This window comes from Anopheles coustani, chromosome 2 (assembly GCF_943734705.1).
Source record: "Anopheles coustani chromosome 2, idAnoCousDA_361_x.2, whole genome shotgun sequence".
NCBI lineage: Eukaryota > Metazoa > Arthropoda > Insecta > Diptera > Culicidae > Anopheles > Anopheles coustani.
In genome coordinates this window covers 69737313-69757675 of record NC_071289.1, presented here as the reverse complement: position 1 = coordinate 69757675, position 20363 = coordinate 69737313, and the positions used below count along the sequence as shown (strand labels likewise).

Sequence of the window (20363 nt, the reverse complement as noted above, 5' to 3'; positions counted from 1 at the left end):
GTATCCTGTTACAATTGTTTCACAGAGCATAGCTGTTAAACCTTAGCTTAGTTAAAGCAGAGCTTTATCTTAGCATTTGCTCAAACTTTGTGCAGTTTTATGGCTTAAATTACATTGACTTCTCATGCCGTCTTCGTTTTAATCGTTTGTTTATACACATCTTAAACTACTTCGTTGATTGGAAATGAACTGAACCGTATCCTTTGAATCCAAACTATTGAAACAAACAAATCATCAGTAAATGTTTTATGTGGCGCAGTTTTCCCTGGAGTGGAGGAAATTCGTGCGATTCATTTAATCCTCAACGATCGCCAACTTCTTTCCGTTCCTTCAAGTCGGTGAATGCACGGCAATTAAATTACCTCATCTTATCTATCTCGTGCGGTTTCGGTGAACTCGTCCGGGGCTCCACTTAACGATCGGCTTACTGTTCGAAACCCGACCCACGCTTCCGTGCGCTCGCTAATCAATGATTCATATTCAAAAGTAAAACTTACCGAAGCCGGGCAGCCGGTTGTCGTTCGCACGGGCGATCCTTAAAGACTTGGCTGGCTCACCACAACACCGCAGCAGGGCAGGATCCGGTCTGGTCTGAGCCGGGTTCCTTCGACCGGCGACGCGCACGGGCAGACACAACCTATGGTATTTATTACAGTGCCATGATTTAATTATTCAAATCAATCTTATTGCCGCTTGTTGACAAAGTTTTCCTTTAAGACCGCCTTAAATGGCTCATCCGAATGTTTTTCGGTCGCTTTTGTGCGGTCACCGGAGCCGGATCTGCTTATTTATCCTTTTGCCGTAAAACATCGGGTCCGCTTTTCGCTCGGCGGAAAGAAAAGTAAACTTCGGGGGAAAGTTGATTCAAGTTGGAATAAATTAGAGCAAGTTTTCCGAGCACCAGCGTGTGTGTTTGTGTGTGTGCGATCAGCCGTGCGTATGTGTGTCCCGGCTGCCTTCGTCCTGCAACGGACGGGCAAGGTTTATGTGACCTGGTTTACTAATTTACCGCCCAACTTTGGCCCATTCCCTGTCGGTGCGGGAACCACCCTGTGACCGTGGCGAGGTTGGACCCGTATGCAGAGTGTCTTTCTTTCCGGATTAACTTTTACGACTCGTCGTAGTCTCTTGTTCGGCGTGCCCTTGGACTTTTCGGAACATGGCCGTAGCAGTTGCCCGCTCAAGCTCCGTCCGTTGATCATCACCGTCGGTGCTGGTGGGGGGGGACATCGACGGTCAGTCAATCACACAGTGGCACCGGTCGTTTCGGAAAAGATGCCATGGTTGCAGTTTGCGAACAATGCTGGTACCTTCGGTGGGCGGAGGAGTTTCCCGGGAAAAGCTTCCTCACGGCGGAGGCAATGTGGCATTTATTCACCCTGCAATTTATTAGCTCTCTTGGCGAAGTAATTTGGGTTCGCCTTGAGAAGGAATAACTAGAGTTTCCCAAGGACGGTTGTAATAACAGTACGGTTGCTTTGTTCCTTGTTGCGCCAAGTCCAGACGTTGCATAGCAACACGTAAATAAAACATCCGTGTTGCACATTTATCGTTTCTTTCTTTCAGGTAACCGACTTACTAGAAACATTTCTTTATAACTTTTCTGATAAAAAGGGATGCGTAGAATGTTTATCCCAATATCGACGGAAAAAGAGGTCAAAATATACCGAGTAAAGCGCCAAAACCGTGAGAATATTTTTGACTTTTGTTTTGAACTTTGTTTACCTTTCATGAGCTGCTTGAAATATTTGTTTAAAACAGAAAATTTAGAATATTCCACTGACTGAACAAGTAATTGAGGCGTTGAGTGGAGTGTTGCTCGTGACCAAGGCCTTCACACTTGATTGCGGCCATATCACGGCGACCAACAGGATCCATATCTCAAGACTTCGCACCGAGAAGCTCTTTTGACTACTCGGGATATTATATCATGGCACTATCCACGAGACCATGAGTGATAACTGAAACACTAAGATCCATAATTTCCGGCTACCTATTTTGTCTAAGAGATTCTTGCGAAGACCTCCCACATAATACAAGAATGTTTGTGAAGACTTTTCAAACTAACTGTCAAAACAATGGGGGTGCAGAGAATAGCTTTGCATCGACCTCTCTTTTTACTGGTCTTGGTTTTTACTTTTAAGAAATTTAAGTTGTTTTAGTAGCTGTAGTGTGAAAGATTATTTGCACCATGGAAAAAAACAATTAAAGCCAATGTTTTGCAATTAGTCAAAGGTTTAAAATGTCTTTCTTTGATAAAATTATAAAATTTCCTAGATTAAGGTTGTATCGGACGAACTTCTCCAACCTTTTTCCTTCTTGATAACGCTTTAGGGAGCAATTGGACCATGTTTGCTTTATTCCTTCGTACCAGATATAAGTTCTATTGCGTGCTCACAGCCAGCTCACGTAGTTCTAGTTTCCAAAACAAGCGAGGAAGCACGCGCACAAACCTTTTCCCGACATCGACGGACCTTTCCACTATTCACGGTTGAATCCCCTTTGGCCGGCAACTCGATCAGGATGTAGCCATCAGCCGTGTCCGGGACGTGTGTCTGGTTGCGTGAATAATGGGTCCCCGAAACGCCGTTAAATGATAATTTCTGTTTAATCCTCGAGCCTATCGCGCGCGGAAAGGGCGAACATCGCCGAGCGACAATGCGGGGGAAGCAGGCAAACCTCGCTAGACCTCGCACTCGAAAAAGGATATGTTTCCCCCGAGGTGCGCTGATTAACACGGGCCCCGACAAAATGGCGAGGACGCGATCCGCCCTTTCCCCGCCCATCCCCCCGCCCCTGGCTGGAACGGGGGGTGAACTCTCCGAGGCTGCCAAAGGAGCAAAATATTTATCCTCATAATTTTTGACTCATGCCTTATCTCTAAATCACTCTTATGGAGCCACTTTCGGGGTACTTCAGCGCTCGTAATGTGCGCTCTGCGTTCCGTGCGCGTTCCGGCTGCCCCGAGGACCTGGTGCTGCTCCCACCCAGCAGCTAGTCAAGAAGTTTGCGTTCCCCCCCCGGTTTTCCACCTCTCGGCCTCGTACTTCAAGCTTCCGGGCAACCATTCGTGCCGGATGGTGCTTCATCCCGGCGCGTCAAGAGGCTCCTTTAAAAGGCGGCTACTTTTAACGTTTTGCCTTCCGACCGCGCGGCTCGGAGTATGTCCTCAACCGACGACGCTCGACTACGGGATTTGGGAGGGGTGGTAAGTTGTTTAAAGTGAAGTGTATCCACTTCGCCACGATAAGCACGGAAGAACAGTGAACTGCAACTGTTGGGGAGGAGACGGATGCCGCCGGTGGGGCAACGATAATTATCCCCGTAAAGTCCTCCCGAGACCAGCGTGATGTGAATGGGCAAAAGAAGAAAAAAAAACAAAACAAAAACACGAGAGCGATTCGCCAAGGGTGAAAAGGAGCCCTGTTTGAAGTACATGTTATTTTAAGCGATGCTTTCATGTTGCTCGATCTGCCTGGCTTTTCCATGGCGTGGTTCAAAGGAATCAATAAGCCGGCGCACAGTTTCCGTTCGAAGTTGGAAGATTATTTTTTTGGTGTGGTTCCGAAGTTATGATTCGGATTTCGGGACCAAACGAGAGCGCTGACTGCCTTAGAGAGTGGTCTATAAATAACCCAAACATCGGTTTCTCGCCTCTTCCGACCGATCGTGAAATGTAGCTAGTAATTAACAATTTGCTGGTCTTCGAATCTTCAAACAAGCGAAATATACATATTCTGTTTTAGTCTCTACAGCTTGGCAAACTTTCTCGCCAAAGTATGTTTTTAATAAAAGTCCGCACCACGGAACGCACCACGTTCGCCCCAGGGCGGGCGAGTTATTTACGGTGAATTATTTTCTTCCACCAGACGCAGCATCACTCGGCACGTGCCTTTCCTTCCGTCGGCGAGAAGATTTTCAATAAATTCCACACTCCTCTACCGCGTGTTGGGCGCGTGTTTTTTGGTGCTGGATGCTACCGGTAGGGCATACATTTTCCTTTGCCACGGCACAATCGCGAGCCACTCGCCGGCGCCTCGCGCGTCCAGTTCATCGTGCTTTTGGCTGGAGCTTATTAAAATCATATTTTATGTGGCAGCATGTTTGTACGCCCGGCAGCACCAAACCGAACCGGGCGTGTGTTGGAAAAGTGTATCATCATTTCGGACGGAACCGGTGCTCCGCTTGCTACTTCCTCCCCCCCTCCCTGGAAGGTCTGTGAGATGATGAAGGTTCTTCGTGGCGCAGTAAAGTAAAATGAACCAAAACCGAAGAAAGAAAGAATGGAAAAATAACTTACAGGAAACCGTTCGGAAGAAATACAGAACCACGCGGAGTAGGGCCAGAAATTCGAAGGCACGAAACGGTGCTCTTTTGGGCCTAATAGAATAGGCGCTCGTCGTTGGCAGACTCCATTGTCGGAGTCGGCCCCCAAAAACCAACCCCGGCTCGGGTGGAAAAAGCCACCACCCCCAAAAGACACCGCCTCCCGGCGCTAATCGGGGGCACGGTGCAATAATGGTGGAACTTTCGGTGGAACATTCACCGGCAGCATCCGGTCGCCGGCCGGTCTCTCGGTACGGTCGAACCGCAGAAACAATTTAACCTCAGAAATTTTTAAACATAAAACATAAAATGCCATTTACATCCCGGAGGGAAACATATTTCCGGATCGGCGCCGGACCATGCAGAGCGCCTGGCGCAACGGTGCGCGGGCATGTGTTTTCCGTTCGCTCGGCGTTCGGGAGCGTATCGGAATAGGGTAGGGGGAGGCCGATGTTTACGTGCCGGAGCCGCGGCTTTCGGTGGGCGGATTTAGGGCCCACCCGCTGGAGGAAATTATTTGAAGGTACAAATTTCTTTGAAATGCCAGTTCCATGAGCGCGGCCCAGAGTATTTGTCTAGAAATGGAGGATAAAGCAATTAGGTACGTCGGAGAAAACGACGAAAGTAGCTCAATGCATGTTCACACAAAACTTTTGTTTCGCAGAAAGATTTATGAATAAATTAAATAAAAAAACGAGGCCGACTCAAAACCAAACTTTATTTTACTTTAAAGGTAGAACAGTAACAATATAACAGCAATTTTTTAAACTCTATGATGGATACACGTTGTTCCAATTACCACTTCTCGTAGATAATATATAATTACTATCACCCAAAAGTGGGTGACAGCAAAATTCAGTTCTAACAAGTTTTTGACTTATAAATAAATGAAAATGCAACATAAAAACTATAGTAATATTTTATATCAATTCTTTGAGAAGGTAAGTTTTTGCTTAGCCTCGTTGGTTTAATAAATGTTACTAACAAATTATATTAAAAAAGATTGTACTAAAAAGGTGTGCTAAAAACGCTTGGCAGTCAACGTGTTAAGTGCCAAGCGTTTTAAGCACAAGTTTTAGTACAATCTTTTTTAATGAAATTTGTTTATTACATTTATTAAACCAACAACTTTTGTAGGCTAAGCAAAAACTTAGCTTCTCTAAGAATTGGTAATAAATATTACTATAATTTTTATGTTGCATTTTTATTTATTTATGGGCCAAAAACTTTATAGAAATGTTTTCTGCTGTCACCTACATGGCAGTCAACGCGTTAAAGTAAAAATTAAGGCAGATGTGATCAACTATCATCTCCCGAAAATATAAAACCATTATTTCGAATGTAGTTCTATATATCTGCACGTCATTCAGTGGCTGGGAATGATTGTCCTCCACCGTGCAGGAAATTCTTACCAACTTTACCAACCGCGGCTCACTTTTGGCCCAAAACATTGTGTCATTCCTGCGTGATTTTTCGCAAGCTGCCAAAAACTCACCCAAAAACATGCCCGCACCGTTTGAAGTCACTACCAGCGGGAACTTCGCCGCTTGCCACGCATTCCCCGACGCCAAACCGTCCGCTCCGGAAGAACCGAAACCCGGCAAACCCGTGTGCCCCCGGTTGGCGCAATGAGGAGGAATATTTTGAATTTTTCATTAGACGGCAACGGACCTGGTAGCCTGGCTTTTCTCGACCGGCGCACGGGGTGGAATGTATTACACCGGCCCTTCCGAGGGGCGGAGGGTGGGTTGGGGAAGCGAGCAGGGGAAGCCCGAAGGAATGCTTTTCATATCATTCCATTCCGTACCATGCCATTCCATTCCATTCCATTCCGTTGCCATTGCTGGAGTTTGGCGCGCACTCGGCGAAACAAGTGTACGGCTCGGGCCGTCCTCCCTTTCGCCCTCTGGAGTGCGTCATTGATGTGGCGCTAGCGGAACGCATGCCCGGGGCAGATGCCTACGAAAATCAGTAGCAGACCACCTACAGGAGGTTTGTTTTTTTTTTTGTTTTGGTTCGAGGGAGGAAGGAGGTACTAGCGTTTGGGCATCGACTTTTCCGGATTTACTGAACCACGCTCCGGAGCGCTTTATCCTCCGGTTTCACGCGGGTTTATCGCGGGCAAATATCCGCCGAACGTTTAAAAAGAAACTGGACCATCGGCGGGAAAAGCAACGGTACGCTAATTATTACTCGAAAGCCAAAACCGAACCCCGGGTCGCGGCATCAGGCCCGGGGAAGGATTTCAATTAGCGATTAAAACGATTCGTTTCACAGCAAGCGGCCGGAACGTCGGAGGTGGGGTGAGCCACTCGTTTTTTAACGGAATTCAACTCGATTCAAAACGACCAACAGAAAAAAAAACCGTCCATCCCAATGATGGAAGGTCCTTCGGGAAAGGGTTGGATCGAGATATAAAATCAACTATTCAATGGTACTTTCTTTCCCGATCTGCACGAAACGAACGACTTTATCGTTCACAAGCGAGCGCTTTCCCGAAGAGCCACCCCGGAATAGTATGTTAATTAAAAATTAATTAGCAATTATCCTTCCAATGGTACTGGCGTTATCAATCGGCGAAAGGATTAATGAAGTGTTGGCAAACGACCCGGTCCCCGGGGAAGAATTCGTCTACAAATGAAGTGCACCGTTCGTTGGGGATTACTTCACGCTCCAGCTGTTTCGGGTTCCTTCAAACCCACTCACTCTCACTTTGTAATTGAAGAATTTAAGACCCTCAACTCTTTGTCGGAACCAGGGAATTTTTGTCAAAAATTAAGCTTGCTCACCTTAAATTATTTAAATCATAAAACAGCTAATGGGAAGTTATTACTTAGCATCGCTTTTTCGGCCCAATTGCCAAACTGCGCTGTGCTTCCTGGAAACATTCCAACGGTCGAGCGAACAAACCATCCCGAATTCCACCAGTACGCAGCAAACGGCTTACAAAGGGCGGTCCACTTGGCCTGGACAACCCCCCTCGTTCCCACCCAAAGTGTGTCCCAAAGGATTACGATTCGAAAAACAGACCCATAAAGAAGAGATTAACTTCTTCCATAATGCGCCTTCCCGGTTCGTCGCCGATGGCCGGGGCTCTGGCGCAGCGGAAGCGTCATCGTACCCGGGCGTCCGGTAAAGTGCACCAGACTTCTGTCTGTGCACCGCTGGGAGGGGTCTGGCTTGTTAGGGGGCGATGCGGGATTGCCAACTCGATTAATGATGGTGACAAAAGCAGGCAACTCTAAGGAGATTTACCGATGCTGTCAGGAGATACGACACGGAAACTTTCCCCTCCCGGGGCCCGGAGAAAAGCCGTTCCGGTCGACTCGGAACCGGGGAGGGATGGAGGGAGGGGGAAAATGCCAGGATCTGTCAGCTTTTGTCCGGCGACCGCCGGGTGGAAGCTTTTCAATTTGGCGTCGCAAGTAGATTTCCTGCTGTTACTGCTCGAGTAATGTCCGGGCATCGGTGGTAATGTTTCCTCTCCCATCGTCGGGAAATGCTGCAATGGGAAAAGCCAATGACCTAAATCCGTCTTATCGGAATCCACTATTAGTTTTGCGGTGGTTTGTCCGATAAGATGCGTTTTGATCAACCGGGTACCCAGACTCGTTTGATAATTCAAAAGGAGTCTACTATCGCTCATCTTTCAAGTAATAAGTCTTCGCCAACGTTACGTAATTCAGAACTTCTTCAAGCAGGTTATCATACTTGGACTTGGGCATGAAGATTTTCAACGATATACTACGACGCAATTCAAAGGCATCGCAAAGCCGCGTAACACCACTTTCAAGTTTTGTCATGCACGAGAGAAAAAAAATCCCACTTCCCGTGCAGGCAGCCGACTAAATCTTGCACGTTTTTCCTTCCTCCCAAACCGGGAGCATAATCCCGCGTCCGTGAGTTCCTCTTCCCGGGTATTTATATTCCACCCGGGGTGTCACGCAAAATCCACGCTTTCGCTTCGAGATTTTCCTGCCAGAAGACGTCCGACTTTGGCCGACGTCGTTCACGACGGCGGCTCTTAAGGAACGCTTTTAGTCGGAGCATTTTGTGCCCGCGGGTGAAACGGGATCCTTTTTGAACATAATTCTTCCAATGACGGGCCCGTGGCGTGGCGTGCGACTTTCGCTCGAAGTGGAAGTGGTCCTTTCTCCGGCGGTGGAAACAATGGTTTCATAATTTATGTACAAGCGCCGCTATTCGAAGGGTTCAATAAACCGTCAGCAATTTTCCTTCATTTGTTAGACTAACAAGATCCGACTTTAGTGTTTGGGGAGGATTTGTTTCAAGCAAAGGAAATCGGTTACGGGATGCTTTTTGAGCAGGTTTTGAATTTACAACTAACCGGAAATGTGAACAACTTTACTGTTTCCGCATCTCAATCACAATCGCACCATTGATAACGAAGTTTTCCGCTTGCAAATAGGCAATAGGATCGGCTAACCGATGAAGGTATGGGGTAATGAAATCTCGCATCCCGCGAGCGAAGGTTCATTTGCTGAGATTAATAGTGAGAAATTGTTGTGTGTATAGCTATTTAATGAAACTTTTCCACCTCTTCTATACGACGTCCACCACGCTTTTCTCCCGACCGACACGACACAAAGTGTCGGAGTTAATGGAGTTGCGCTAAGTCGTGGCGCTGGTACATCATCATCACCATCCTTTTCCGCCCGGCATTGCAGAAATCCTCCCGAGGATTCGCCAACAAACCCTCCCCCCAGGGTCCCTGCCTCCGAGCGGGAGTCTATAAAATTTATCACATTTTTAATGGATAATCATATTTCACCGACGCTCCCGCCGGTCGCCGTTTTCTCGCATTTCACGGTCGAAGTGAAAACGTTGGTATCGTAAATGCGGGATCGCGTGGGTACGGCCACGGACGGCCCTGTTTTCCGGGTGTGTACCTTCGGTTGCAAGGTGATGAGAGCGCGCGAAACGATTGCAATCATAAGCTTAAACGGGGGAAATTTTTCACGACCACATTTACAAATGCCGCACCAGCCTCAGTGCAGTTGCGCTTTCGCTGCTAAATTAATATCATGTTCCTAATGATCGTTGGTTAGATCGCTGAAGAAAACAAATTTTGATTCAAATTTATTTTGTGGAATAGTTGGATTTCCTACGATTTTCAATATGATAGACAAAATCTTCAATCAAGAATATTAAATCTTTATACAGGCTGGTCCCGGTTTTCGTTGGCCTCGGTTTGCGCCGTTTGACAAATCGTTCGAAGTTAGATAATATAACGCCTTGTTCTTCACTCAACCGATTTAACACTTTTACTATCATGTCACTCAAAAAGCGGATGACAGCAATTTTAGTTCTAAAAATGCTTTGCCCCGTAAATAAATGAAAATGCAACATAAAAAACTATCATAATATAAAAGAACGAATTCTTTGGGAAGCTAAGTCTTTGCTTGTCCTTCGAAACCCGTCTTTTAAGTAAATGTTATGAACAAATTTTTCACAAAAACGATTGTACTAAAAAAGTGCGCTAAAAACGCTTAGTAGTCAATCTGTTAACCCCTGGTCACAGCTTTACGCAAGGTCTTGCGTTTGCGTTTTTTCGCATGGGAGAATAGGGGCTGTCGCCAACGACGCAAGACCATGCGTTTCCTGTACTAAAAATCAAACGAGTTTGACTCTTGCCGCAGACTCTTGCGTTTTTATATGTCAATAGTAAATATTGTTCCAAGTAGAATTTGACGATATGACAACTCATATAATTGGGATTTTTAAAAGTTAAAGTATTTTTTGGGGCATAAAACTGTGCTCGTTTGACAGTTCAAAAACGCAAACGCAAGACCTTGCGTAAAGCTGTAACCAGGAGTTTAATACTGTTTGTATGACAGTATCAGTTTCCTGCTTCAGACTACTTCTGTTCAATCAGAAATGTATTTCTATTGCACGGCATGGAAACCAGAGAAGTAAAACGGAGTATAAAACGACCTATAGCCTTTGATTTGGTGGCAAAGCACACAAACTTTGATTTTGTTTGAAGAACATCATCATCTCTTCCTGCTGAAAATTCAGATGAGAAAAGAAATAACGTTTATTTTGAGTTGTGTTAAGTGTTGAGTAGGTATTATAAACGTAGGAATAATCGTCGCCGGTTTTCGTCACTGTCAAAGTCCCATTTGGTGACGAAAACCGGGACTAGCCTGTACATCTAATAAAAACGATCTGTTCTCTTTGATCAACATAATTTGTTGGAAATATTTAGCTAAAACCATTGGATAACCCTTGTATGACTTTGTTTAAGAAGCAAAGTCTGGTTTAACTTATTTTTTCGTGGGTATTCTTTTAGCAATTATTCAATTTAAATTATTGAATAATCACCGGTTGACCCGTGCGTGGGTTGACGGTGGAGCTGCATCTGGCCAGCTGAGTCTTCAGGACGGTCACTTCGCCCTGAGTCCGGGCTAGTGTCGCCTGAAGGTCCGCCTTTTCCTTGCTCCAGCCCGCCGTCGCATCCGTGCCCGAACCCTCCCGCCTGGTTCCCTCCTGAACGCCTTTGTTTTTCGCTTTCTCCTCCTCCAACGCCGTGGTAAGCCGTTGATTGGACGCTTCTAGGTTTGTTACGTTTTTTCGCAGGCGCTCCTCGCGGTCCAGCAGCAAATGTAACAGAAAGCTGTTATCCTCATAGTCCAACTTGTTCTTCAACAGCGCCTGCCTTGCCCGAACCAACCGGTCGAGGTAGGGATTTTTAAACTCCGCACAGCAAAACTGTCCCTTCTTCTGGTGGAAGGGGTGCGAACACTCGGCAGCATCGCCCGCCACGGCAATCTTGCGCTTCGCCAGCGTGGCCCCGATCTTCTCCACGAACTCGCAGTGCCAGTCGTTGCTACCGAGCGTGATCGACTTCAGGCGGGGCCAGTTGAGCACGTTCTCGTGCAGCTCGAGGTTCACCAAACCGTTACCCTCGAGGTGCAGCCTCTGGGCGGACGAGACTCCGCTCGCATTGGCGGCGGGCAAAACGGTGAGGTAGTTGTTGGATAGATCCAACACGTCCAGCATGGCCGGTGGCGTCGGCGGGTTTCCGGTCGTCGTCACCGTAAGCAGTCGGTTGTGCGCCAAGCTCAGCTCCACCAGGCCTTTCATGTTTCGGAACAGCCCGAAATCGATGGACGTCAGCCAGTTGTGCGAGAGCTCGAGGTGCGTCACCTTCACGAAGCGGGACAGGACGGCCACCTGCTCGAACTCGTTGTGGCTCAGGTCGAGCCGCTCGAGGACGAAAATGAAATTGTTCGCGTCCGTCTCGATCGTCCTGGCCTGGTTGTTGCTCGCCATAAGCCACCGCAGTGACTTGGTCACCGAAACCACCTTCAGCCGATTCCAGCTCACGTCGAGCGTTTCGAGTGCTGGCAGCCGCTTCAGCGACTCCCAGCGCACCTCCTTAAGCATATTGTCGGACAGGTTCAAGCCACGCAAGGGCGCACCGTCGGGCAACAGGGCGCCGTCGAACACCGCCAGCGAATTGTTGAAAAGGTTCAGCTGCTCGAGGGCGACCAGCTTGCCGAACAGCCCCGCCGGAAGACTCGACAGCGCGTTGACCGAAAGGTCCAGGTTGGTCAGCCGGGTTGCCTTGTCGAAGCTGCCGGCGGGTACGCTCTGCAACGCAACTGTCGAGGCCGTCAGCTGTTCCAGCTGGGGGAACTGCTCGAAAAAGGCCACCGGCAAGAAGGCCACGCTGGACTGCGCGAAGAGAACCTTCCGCTCGGTCGATGGACGAAAGTCCGGCGGGCTCGTGACGACATCGCCCGGAAGGATGGAAACCGAGCTGAGAATACAACCCGTTCCGGGTTGCGTTTGAGCGGTACAGTTAAATTTCAGTTGACGACTCGCTGAACCCGCCGGCTTCTGACAGCTGAGAGCCGAGATTAGACTAGAAAAGGAACAAAAACCGTATTAACATTTTTTTTTGTTTCTTCTTTTTCGGGGTAAACTAATAAATCTTAATCTCACCAACAAATTATCAAAATCTTCAACACCATAATGACGCCCTTCGAATGTGCTCTTCAAGTGGAATATCGGTCTCGACTGAACGGGGAAAGCCCCGAGCTGTTAATTGAACCGACGGCCGACCGTGTGCTGCTGCTAACGTCTCAAGCCACTATCACCCTCATCTCAGCCCAAAGGTTATCGGCGAGTCTGATGGTTAGCAAAGCAATGTTCCCTGCTCCGTGGTGTACATGCGCGTAATTCAAGGGCAGAGGTTCGGCAAATCGATTCGATGGTTCCCGGAAAGCAAAAATAAACCCTGTTTTGTGTTGTTGTTCGGGATTCCCCATATCAATCAGCGCTGATTGCGGAGAAGCATCTTGTTATAAGTAGATGTTAGTGGTTACGACATCCCATGCCATGAGTATGAGTGGTAAGCACAACAGAATAGACCCATTTTTGGAAAACCCAAATCAAACCTTGGCCAGCAGTGTAAGTAGCCAAATCCGGCCAATGTTGACTTGACAGATTCCAAAAATAATTAGAACTCGTCAAGGCGTAACACACTCAATCATATGATCTCGTTGTGTGCAATCCAAACAACAGGGCTGGTTGTGAATTTGAAAACAAGTTTGCAACAAAGTGGATTGTTTTTGATTTTATGTTTTAACTCGAAAGAGTTGTGGCTTATTTATGATTTGAAATCTGTCTTTCATGACTACAAAAAACTCATGTGTAATAAATTCGTTTAATGTCCGTAACCCATTTTTCTAGAAAGATTTACATTTTACAGCTGATTTTGCTTAGTAATATTTTTGAAATAATATAATGTAAGTTTTGTTTATGAGACAACAAAAGAAATAATAAACAACTAATAACAAATAACTTACATAACGTAAGTATGAGGGAAGAAAAATATAATGAAATAAAAAACCCTTGAGTACAATAATTTTGTTAAATTCACTCTATACCTACGCTGATAAGTAGTCTGCTTTTATCAATAAATTCTACGCACTAATTAACACTTACTGACTAATAACCTAGATCTGATGATTTACGGACTGACGATCTCTTATCATTTGATAGATGCTGGCTGCACATCTATTGATGATGCTGGTTCAGAGGTTTGCTAAAGTTCGGAATAAGGTGTTCATATTACAGTCTTGATGCAGTAAAGTGAAGACGTTCTGTTTCAAAGAGAAACTCTAAGTATAGCCTTAAGGAGTTTGTTTTGAATTCGTTGTAATTTAGGTTTCTGAATATGAGCACAATTGGACCATCCTGGTGAGGTATAGATTATAATTGGGCAAACTATAATTCTGAAGTAAAGTTTCATTTTTTAAGTTTATTTTGGATTTTTGGTTCAAGAAACATTATAGATTTTTTTTTTTTATATTTGTTAAACAAATTTTCAATGTGTGTTTTGAATGTTAGCCTATTTTCTGAATGAAGTCCTCGATATCTAATGAAGTTTATCCAAGGTTTCTCTAAAATTTTAAATTGGCTTATATGTAGTTTGCGTTGATTGGTGTATCTAATGAAGAAAATAGCTTGTAATTTGTCGCCGTTTGCGTTTAGCTTCCTCTTCAGCATATTTTAACGCAGCTTTATTAAAAGTTTTAGTGATTGTTTTTGGATGCTTTGCGGATAGAGAAAACATGCCAATATAATTGTAAAATAATTTCTTAAGCCACACCACCTTTAGATTTTCATTCACCTCTACGAGCCGACAAAGTTCGTTTCACAACTAACCAAATAACTAATGCATTTCAGTGTAACCTGAACGTATCGAAAACTCTCACTTAAAGCACTATAAACCAATCCCAGGCACTTTTCCGACAGTTTCTAATGTGCGGTTCAATTGTCAATGAACTCCTCGTTCCGGGCTTCGGAGACTCGCGTAACGAAGCGCGGTCGGGCATTGGGAAAAGAGAATTGGAAAAGTACCGTAATTTCTTGTTTTACAATTCAGCAAAAGTTTACGACGGCCAGAATTGCATTCCGGACACGTATATACCGTCGACTCGAGGAGGGAAAAGGCGAAGCATCCCCCCTACCATCGGGGGAAAAACTGATCCAAAACAAAGACGCCCGAAACGAACTGATGAAGAGTTGCTCGTAGCAACGCGAGAAGGCAACAATAAACAGGAGGGAAGAAAAAGCAGTACGAAAGTGGCTGCTTTCTTGCAATTCCACCTTACCGAACAATTTCACTAAATCCAAAGTGAAGTAAAGAAGCGTTACTTTAACGAACGGTGACTGTACAGCAATACGCCGTTCGCAAGATTCGCTGTCTTTTCCGAGTTCGGTTTTCCCGAGTGAGCGTAATTACATTATGCGTTTTCAGCTTGGTTCGCCCTTTTTCTTTTGGCCGCCGGTGAACTTTTACTTTTCCGGTCGCCGTTTCCGATCCTTCGTAAGTAGTGAAGTGCTCAAGCTTTTGCGGAAGAACAAGTCGCGCATTACACACACTTACGGCGCGATGTCGAGCTGCCTTATTCGAAGTACGACTCCGAAAGCGCCCAGATGTTCCACTACGCGGCGTTCATCCATAAACATTAACTTCACCGGGTTTGGGGGGTGGGGGGAGGGATTTTCCCAGACAACAGCCGACCTTACCCGGTGTACTCAGCATCGGGATCACTCGGCTCGTTATCAGATAAATTCTAATGTCTATAATTTAGTTAAAGGGTAACTTTCTAAATGTAAATATATGTATCTGGCGCGCGCGCGCCTTTCCATTTCCACGTCGGTGACTTTTATCCTCCGGGTTGCCGGTAGAAGGGGTGGGGCCGGCGGTTTTCCCAGGACACTGCCCGCACGCACAGCAATGGTACAAATAGGGGCTGGCCGGTCAAATGGAAGGGACTTCCACCGTGTTGGAGCACGGGATGCTGGATTTGGTTTGCTTGTGTTTTCCACCATGACGGTTTCTTTCCTTCCTTTCGTTTCCTTTTTTGTGTTGGTCACGTCAATTTCCCGACCGAAACCTGCGGTCACCTATCCGAAAGGGGACGATCGCCGATGGGAAGGTGATAAAATGCTTTTATCGCACCACGCGTATCCTTCCCAGCGCTCTTACTCTTCCGATCCTTCCATAATCCTTCTGGTGTCCCCTTGTTTTTTTTTTGTTTTTGCACCACTTCCAAACTAACCACCATTTTGTGTCCTTATACCGTCGCGGGAGAACAAAAAAAAAACCGAGCACTACGGGTTCCGGGTAGTAGATTTTTCCACTCCACGGACCCGGTTTCACTTAGGGCACCGCTCTTTCACTCGCCCTGGTAGGGGTACGAGGCGAAAGGGACGTGCTTTATGCCGTGTATCTGCAAATGAAAACACGTAATTAGTTAGGATAATGGGATTTGGCAGGATCGCGTGGGCTGCCCGATGGGAAGGAAAGATTTAAGGAAGCAATTAACATGCGTGTTCGGACGGAAGCGCAGCGGGATGATGCGTGTGTTGAGGGAAGCTTTGGATCCGTTGCTAATCGGAAGTGGACGAAGAATCGCAGATGAGTGCGGGAAAAGTTGGTCTTTTTCAACCGGATGCCCATTGAATGCATCTACATTAAATTGGTATGTTTTTATCCGAAAGTTTGTCGGATGTGAAATATCAATTTCCTTACAAATGAGTTGATATGAATCTTTAATACTAGATTACATTGCTTTGGAAATTTGCCAGAATGCTTTTTAGGGGTCATTTTGACCCCTCATTTACGTTATAGCGCTATAATTTCACTATTTTTAAAGGTTTTTCAAATCCATAAACTATTTCTATTTAGAATATTTGTTTACTTTCTTTTTGCGTTTTTAATTTTTTTATGTACCCCTTCGTCATTCCGCTAGCTCGATGATCGAAAAAAGATCGATGTGAATCGAATTTTAATGCTTTTCAACTTTAATTTTTCCAAAACATATATTAGGCCACCTTTAAAAATAATTTTATATTTTTAAGATAAAATATGACGCCACCAATTAACCTTGAAGATGTGGATTTTAACATTTTCCATGGGTTGCTTCTGTCCTGTGCTTTGTTCTGTGTTTGCTTCTGCGGAACAGAGAGCTAGCGGAATGATGAAGGAATGCATCGAAAAACAACGTGGAAAGATAGTTAACAAATATACTAAAAAGCAACAGTTTACGGATTTTAAAAATCTTTGAAAATAATGAAGTTACAGCGTTTTACAAATAGGGTTCAAAATGAGCCATAAAAAGCATTCTAGGGATAGTCAAGTTGATTCTCGGAACTGGTCGAGCAGAAAAATCTAAAATTTTGGTTTTAGATGAAGCTTTGGATTCTAATAAATGCCTTATATTTTTGAATAAATATTCAACCGTTTTCAAGATATTAAAATCAAATGTTAATGACCCCAATTTGGATTGTAGTGTTAATTGCAAATGTTCCAAACAGATACATCACCTTACCAAAACACGATAGCGTTTGAATGAAGGGATGCAAGAAAATTTATTTCATCAATATTAACATTTATGTTTCTTGCGTCTTGAACCACGTTAGACTTGATGATGTTTGTATTAATGAACCTCCCGAGCTCAAGTCCCGTTAATAACATTTACCGCCCTTAAACAAACATTACCGAGCGCATTACAAGAGTTCATTGTTTTCAAACCGACACAGCTTAGCTTCCCGTACATAACCATAACTGAGCGAATTGACGGGCAGGAAAGATTGAATGGAGACAAATTTACGACTTCCACACTCGCTCCCTATGAAAGGCAAGCAGCAGCCAGCCAGACGGAGCCAGGATCTTCGGTTGAACGTTCTGTTTGAAAAATGTACACCTTTCGCCGTCCACGGGCACACTTCGTATATTGCAACACATACATTCTTTTTATCCTTCCTAAGACCCACCGCCCTTCGCCGCAAGGCATCATACTGGGATGGTTCCGTGAAATGTCTTCATCTTGCAATTAAAATGAATTATGCACCATTAGTGATGCTTCCCGGTTTTTAACCGACCTTCCTGGGCTGGGAGTGTCGGCCGTTAAAGGATGGCAAGGGATCGGAATTATTTTTCACCGTCCCACCGAGCGCAAAACACTCGGACGGAAATATTAACTCGCCCTACGGGTTCGAAGGTGGGTTGCCATTCGAGGCATTCCAGCATTTTGGCGAATGGCGAATGGCGAATGTATGCAAGAAGTCATTTAGTTGAAGTTGGAAGTTTGCCTTTCTGCCGGGTCGATCATCAGGCAAACCATCACTCACCCGAGGTTGCCTCGAATCCGCCGGAACTGGATATATGACCGAATGAAGGAACACACAATTGAACCCCGACATGCTCAAGGATGCTGGAGGAAATAAATAAATTACCGCAAATTTTCCGACCTAATGCGTTCGTTTCCTTGCAAACAGTCACACCATTTCCGTTGCGAATCTAACCGGTGGGATGTGGGAGACGGGGCATAATCCGGAAACGTGCCCCATCGTAAACGTGCCGTGTATAAGGCGGTGTTTTGTCTTAACCTGATATACTCGCTTTTACGTACTTAGAGTCTTCGTTAACAAAAACCGGTCTCTTGAGTGAACCAAAAATTTGAACCTTTAATTATTTCCATGTCTTTTTAGGATAGTCGAATGAAAATTTAAATATTTTTTCACACCTTTAAAAGCAGTAAATATGCCAAAAACGTACACTTAAATATCACACAAGCAAATACCACCCTATTTTTTAATTTCAACACTATTTTAAATAATTTATTTAACTTCATGTTGTTTACGTTTAGCTCGTTTCAGATGTCTCTGGCATAACATTGAAATTCATTTGATAAATTTCTCGTACGATGAAGCATAATGCACTTTTATGAGAGCTTTTGGCTATCCTTTTCGATCGCCACGACTCATCAAAACGATCATGTTGGAAAGTTTCCAAACGGAAAAAAAATCTAATTATTCCCAGCGATGACCCCACAATATTTTTCGTTTCCTCCCATCCGATTCGCAAGCTTTCGCCCATCGGGCAGAATAAATTTGAACTGTTTGCAGGCTAATGCTTTACCGCGCGAGCAAGCGAAAAATATCGAAGCGCTGACCACAGCAACATTAGCCCTGCACCGGCAGCAGCCCCGGGAAAACGTGCCCGGAATACTAAACCCAGTGGGACGTCACGGCGCTCCATTAGCGTTTTGAAGGGACAAGGGATTTTCTCCGCAAGCACGAAAGGCACGAATGTGAAAATGTGACAAAAATCCCATCACAACCTTCTCAAAAACTAAATCCTCCTCCATCATGGCTTGTTCGTTATGTCTTTTTTCTAATCGATCGATCTCTTCTCTCTTTCTCTCTCTTCGACCCCGCACAGGAGAAAAGCCGTACAAGTGCTCCTGGGAGGGCTGCGAGTGGCGCTTTGCGCGAAGTGACGAGCTGACCCGCCACTACCGGAAGCATACCGGGGCGAAACCGTTCAAGTGCCGGCACTGCGATCGGTGCTTTTCGCGCTCCGACCATCTGGCGCTGCACATGAAGCGGCACACCTAAGAAGACCCGTCCCGGAACGCAACGCGGGCGGGGAGGGGGGAATCGCTAGCGAGGAGGACAGCAAACCAGGAGAGCTTTATAGTCGGTGCACTTCCGCTTGTTGCAGTCGGAAAACTAAGTAAGATCAACGTTGTAGTCTAATTTGTAGACCAACCCGTCGGAGGGATCCCGGGTGGGGAAATTTTAATGCGATAGTAAAACGTACGAATCGAAGAAAAAAATTGAAAAAAAAAAACAGGAAAAGGTAGTCACAATTTAAGGTAAAGGAAGGGTAAAGAAGAAAAATACCCCTTCGATTTAAAAACAACATTAAACCACACGAAACACAGCATAAGTGTAATTCGAAATTGCTCACGAAAGCAGTCCCCATTTTCGCCTCACCCCCTACCCCACTTTACTGGGCTCCCACTTCATAATCATACTTTTATAATTACAAAAAAAAAACAAACACCCATCACAAACATAATCATCGTCACGATTATCATCTCGATCGACTTCATCGCCAGCGTCATCTTTGACATAGCAATCGCTCAATCTCACGCAAACCGAGCCCTGGACACAGTTGGGCGCTCGGTTGAAGGAAACAAAACGTCGAGAGAAAGTGATAATGAACATTTGGAATACAAAAACAAAAAAACACACACACACACAAATAAGTAAAACGGCACCAAAAACCGTTGAGCCAGAGGGATGGAAGTAAATGCAGCCGTTCACGAAACACTCGCCGTTGCAAACCAAACGAAAAACCGCTCCAGAGAGTCAGATTAGAAAGCAGCAGTCCAAAGCATGTTTCTTCTACCGGGTAGCATAAAACTAACGCACAAGAAGCGCATTTGTAGAGTTGTAAAAGTTTTTTTCCGTTCACCGACCACGACCAGCCGCGTTGTGTTCGTGTTAATGTTTACTTCGTTATAGTAGAGTATGTTTGTATTAATTTTGATCGTCCTTTGCGTTAAGAAACCCTTTCGAATATTGTTTTGTTTCTTAGCGAATAATTCTCCTAGTATAGGTATAAGCTTAAAACAATTATTCGGTTGAACATATTTAGGTAAACTCGATAGTATCGGCCCAACTGTTGGGATCGTGCGCCAAAAGCATTTCCAGAGGTTGAGGCAAACAATGAGTATTTCTAGTTAATGTTAGCATTTGGCACAAGTAGCTCGTATTACCATTTTAAGCATTTCCGTTTCTAACAACGTGGCCATGGCTAGTAGTATAACGATGTTTTACGTATAGTGACAATTTCGTATAAGTTTTTACATACCAACCGTACCATTTTGTAGGTTAAGGTTACTGATCGATGGATTTTTCTTATGATTAAAATAATTCCATTTTATAATTTAACTCTACTTCATTGCTCGATTGCCGGAAAATGCCAGGGAGAAGAAAATCGAACTCAAGCGGGACGCAAAAGGAAAACACAAACAAGAGAGTCAAGTTACATCACTGCCAATAAGAGAGAGATAGAGAGAGAGAAATACCGTTCAAGTGCAACAGCGTGACTTTAATTGCAGGGAAGGATAATAAATTTTGTAAAAAGAACAAATTAACAGACCGACTGAATTATCAGCGTCAGAAGCGCGCATTTCTGT

The 20363-nt window shown here is 45.1% G+C and overlaps 1 protein-coding gene across 2 annotated transcripts in view; it reads left to right on the top strand.

The window, feature by feature from the left end:
- Positions 1 to 19618, top strand: part of LOC131266827 (Krueppel-like factor 7) — a 247477-nt gene extending 227859 nt beyond the window's left edge. For both annotated transcript variants that reach the window (XM_058269483.1, XM_058269484.1), the window contains exon 5: positions 18596 to 19618. In XM_058269483.1, coding sequence (XP_058125466.1) covers positions 18596 to 18771 — 176 coding nt within the window. In that variant the 3' untranslated portion in view covers positions 18772 to 19618. The remainder of the gene's footprint in view (positions 1 to 18595) is intronic.
- The last annotated feature ends 745 nt before the right edge of the window (positions 19619 to 20363 follow it).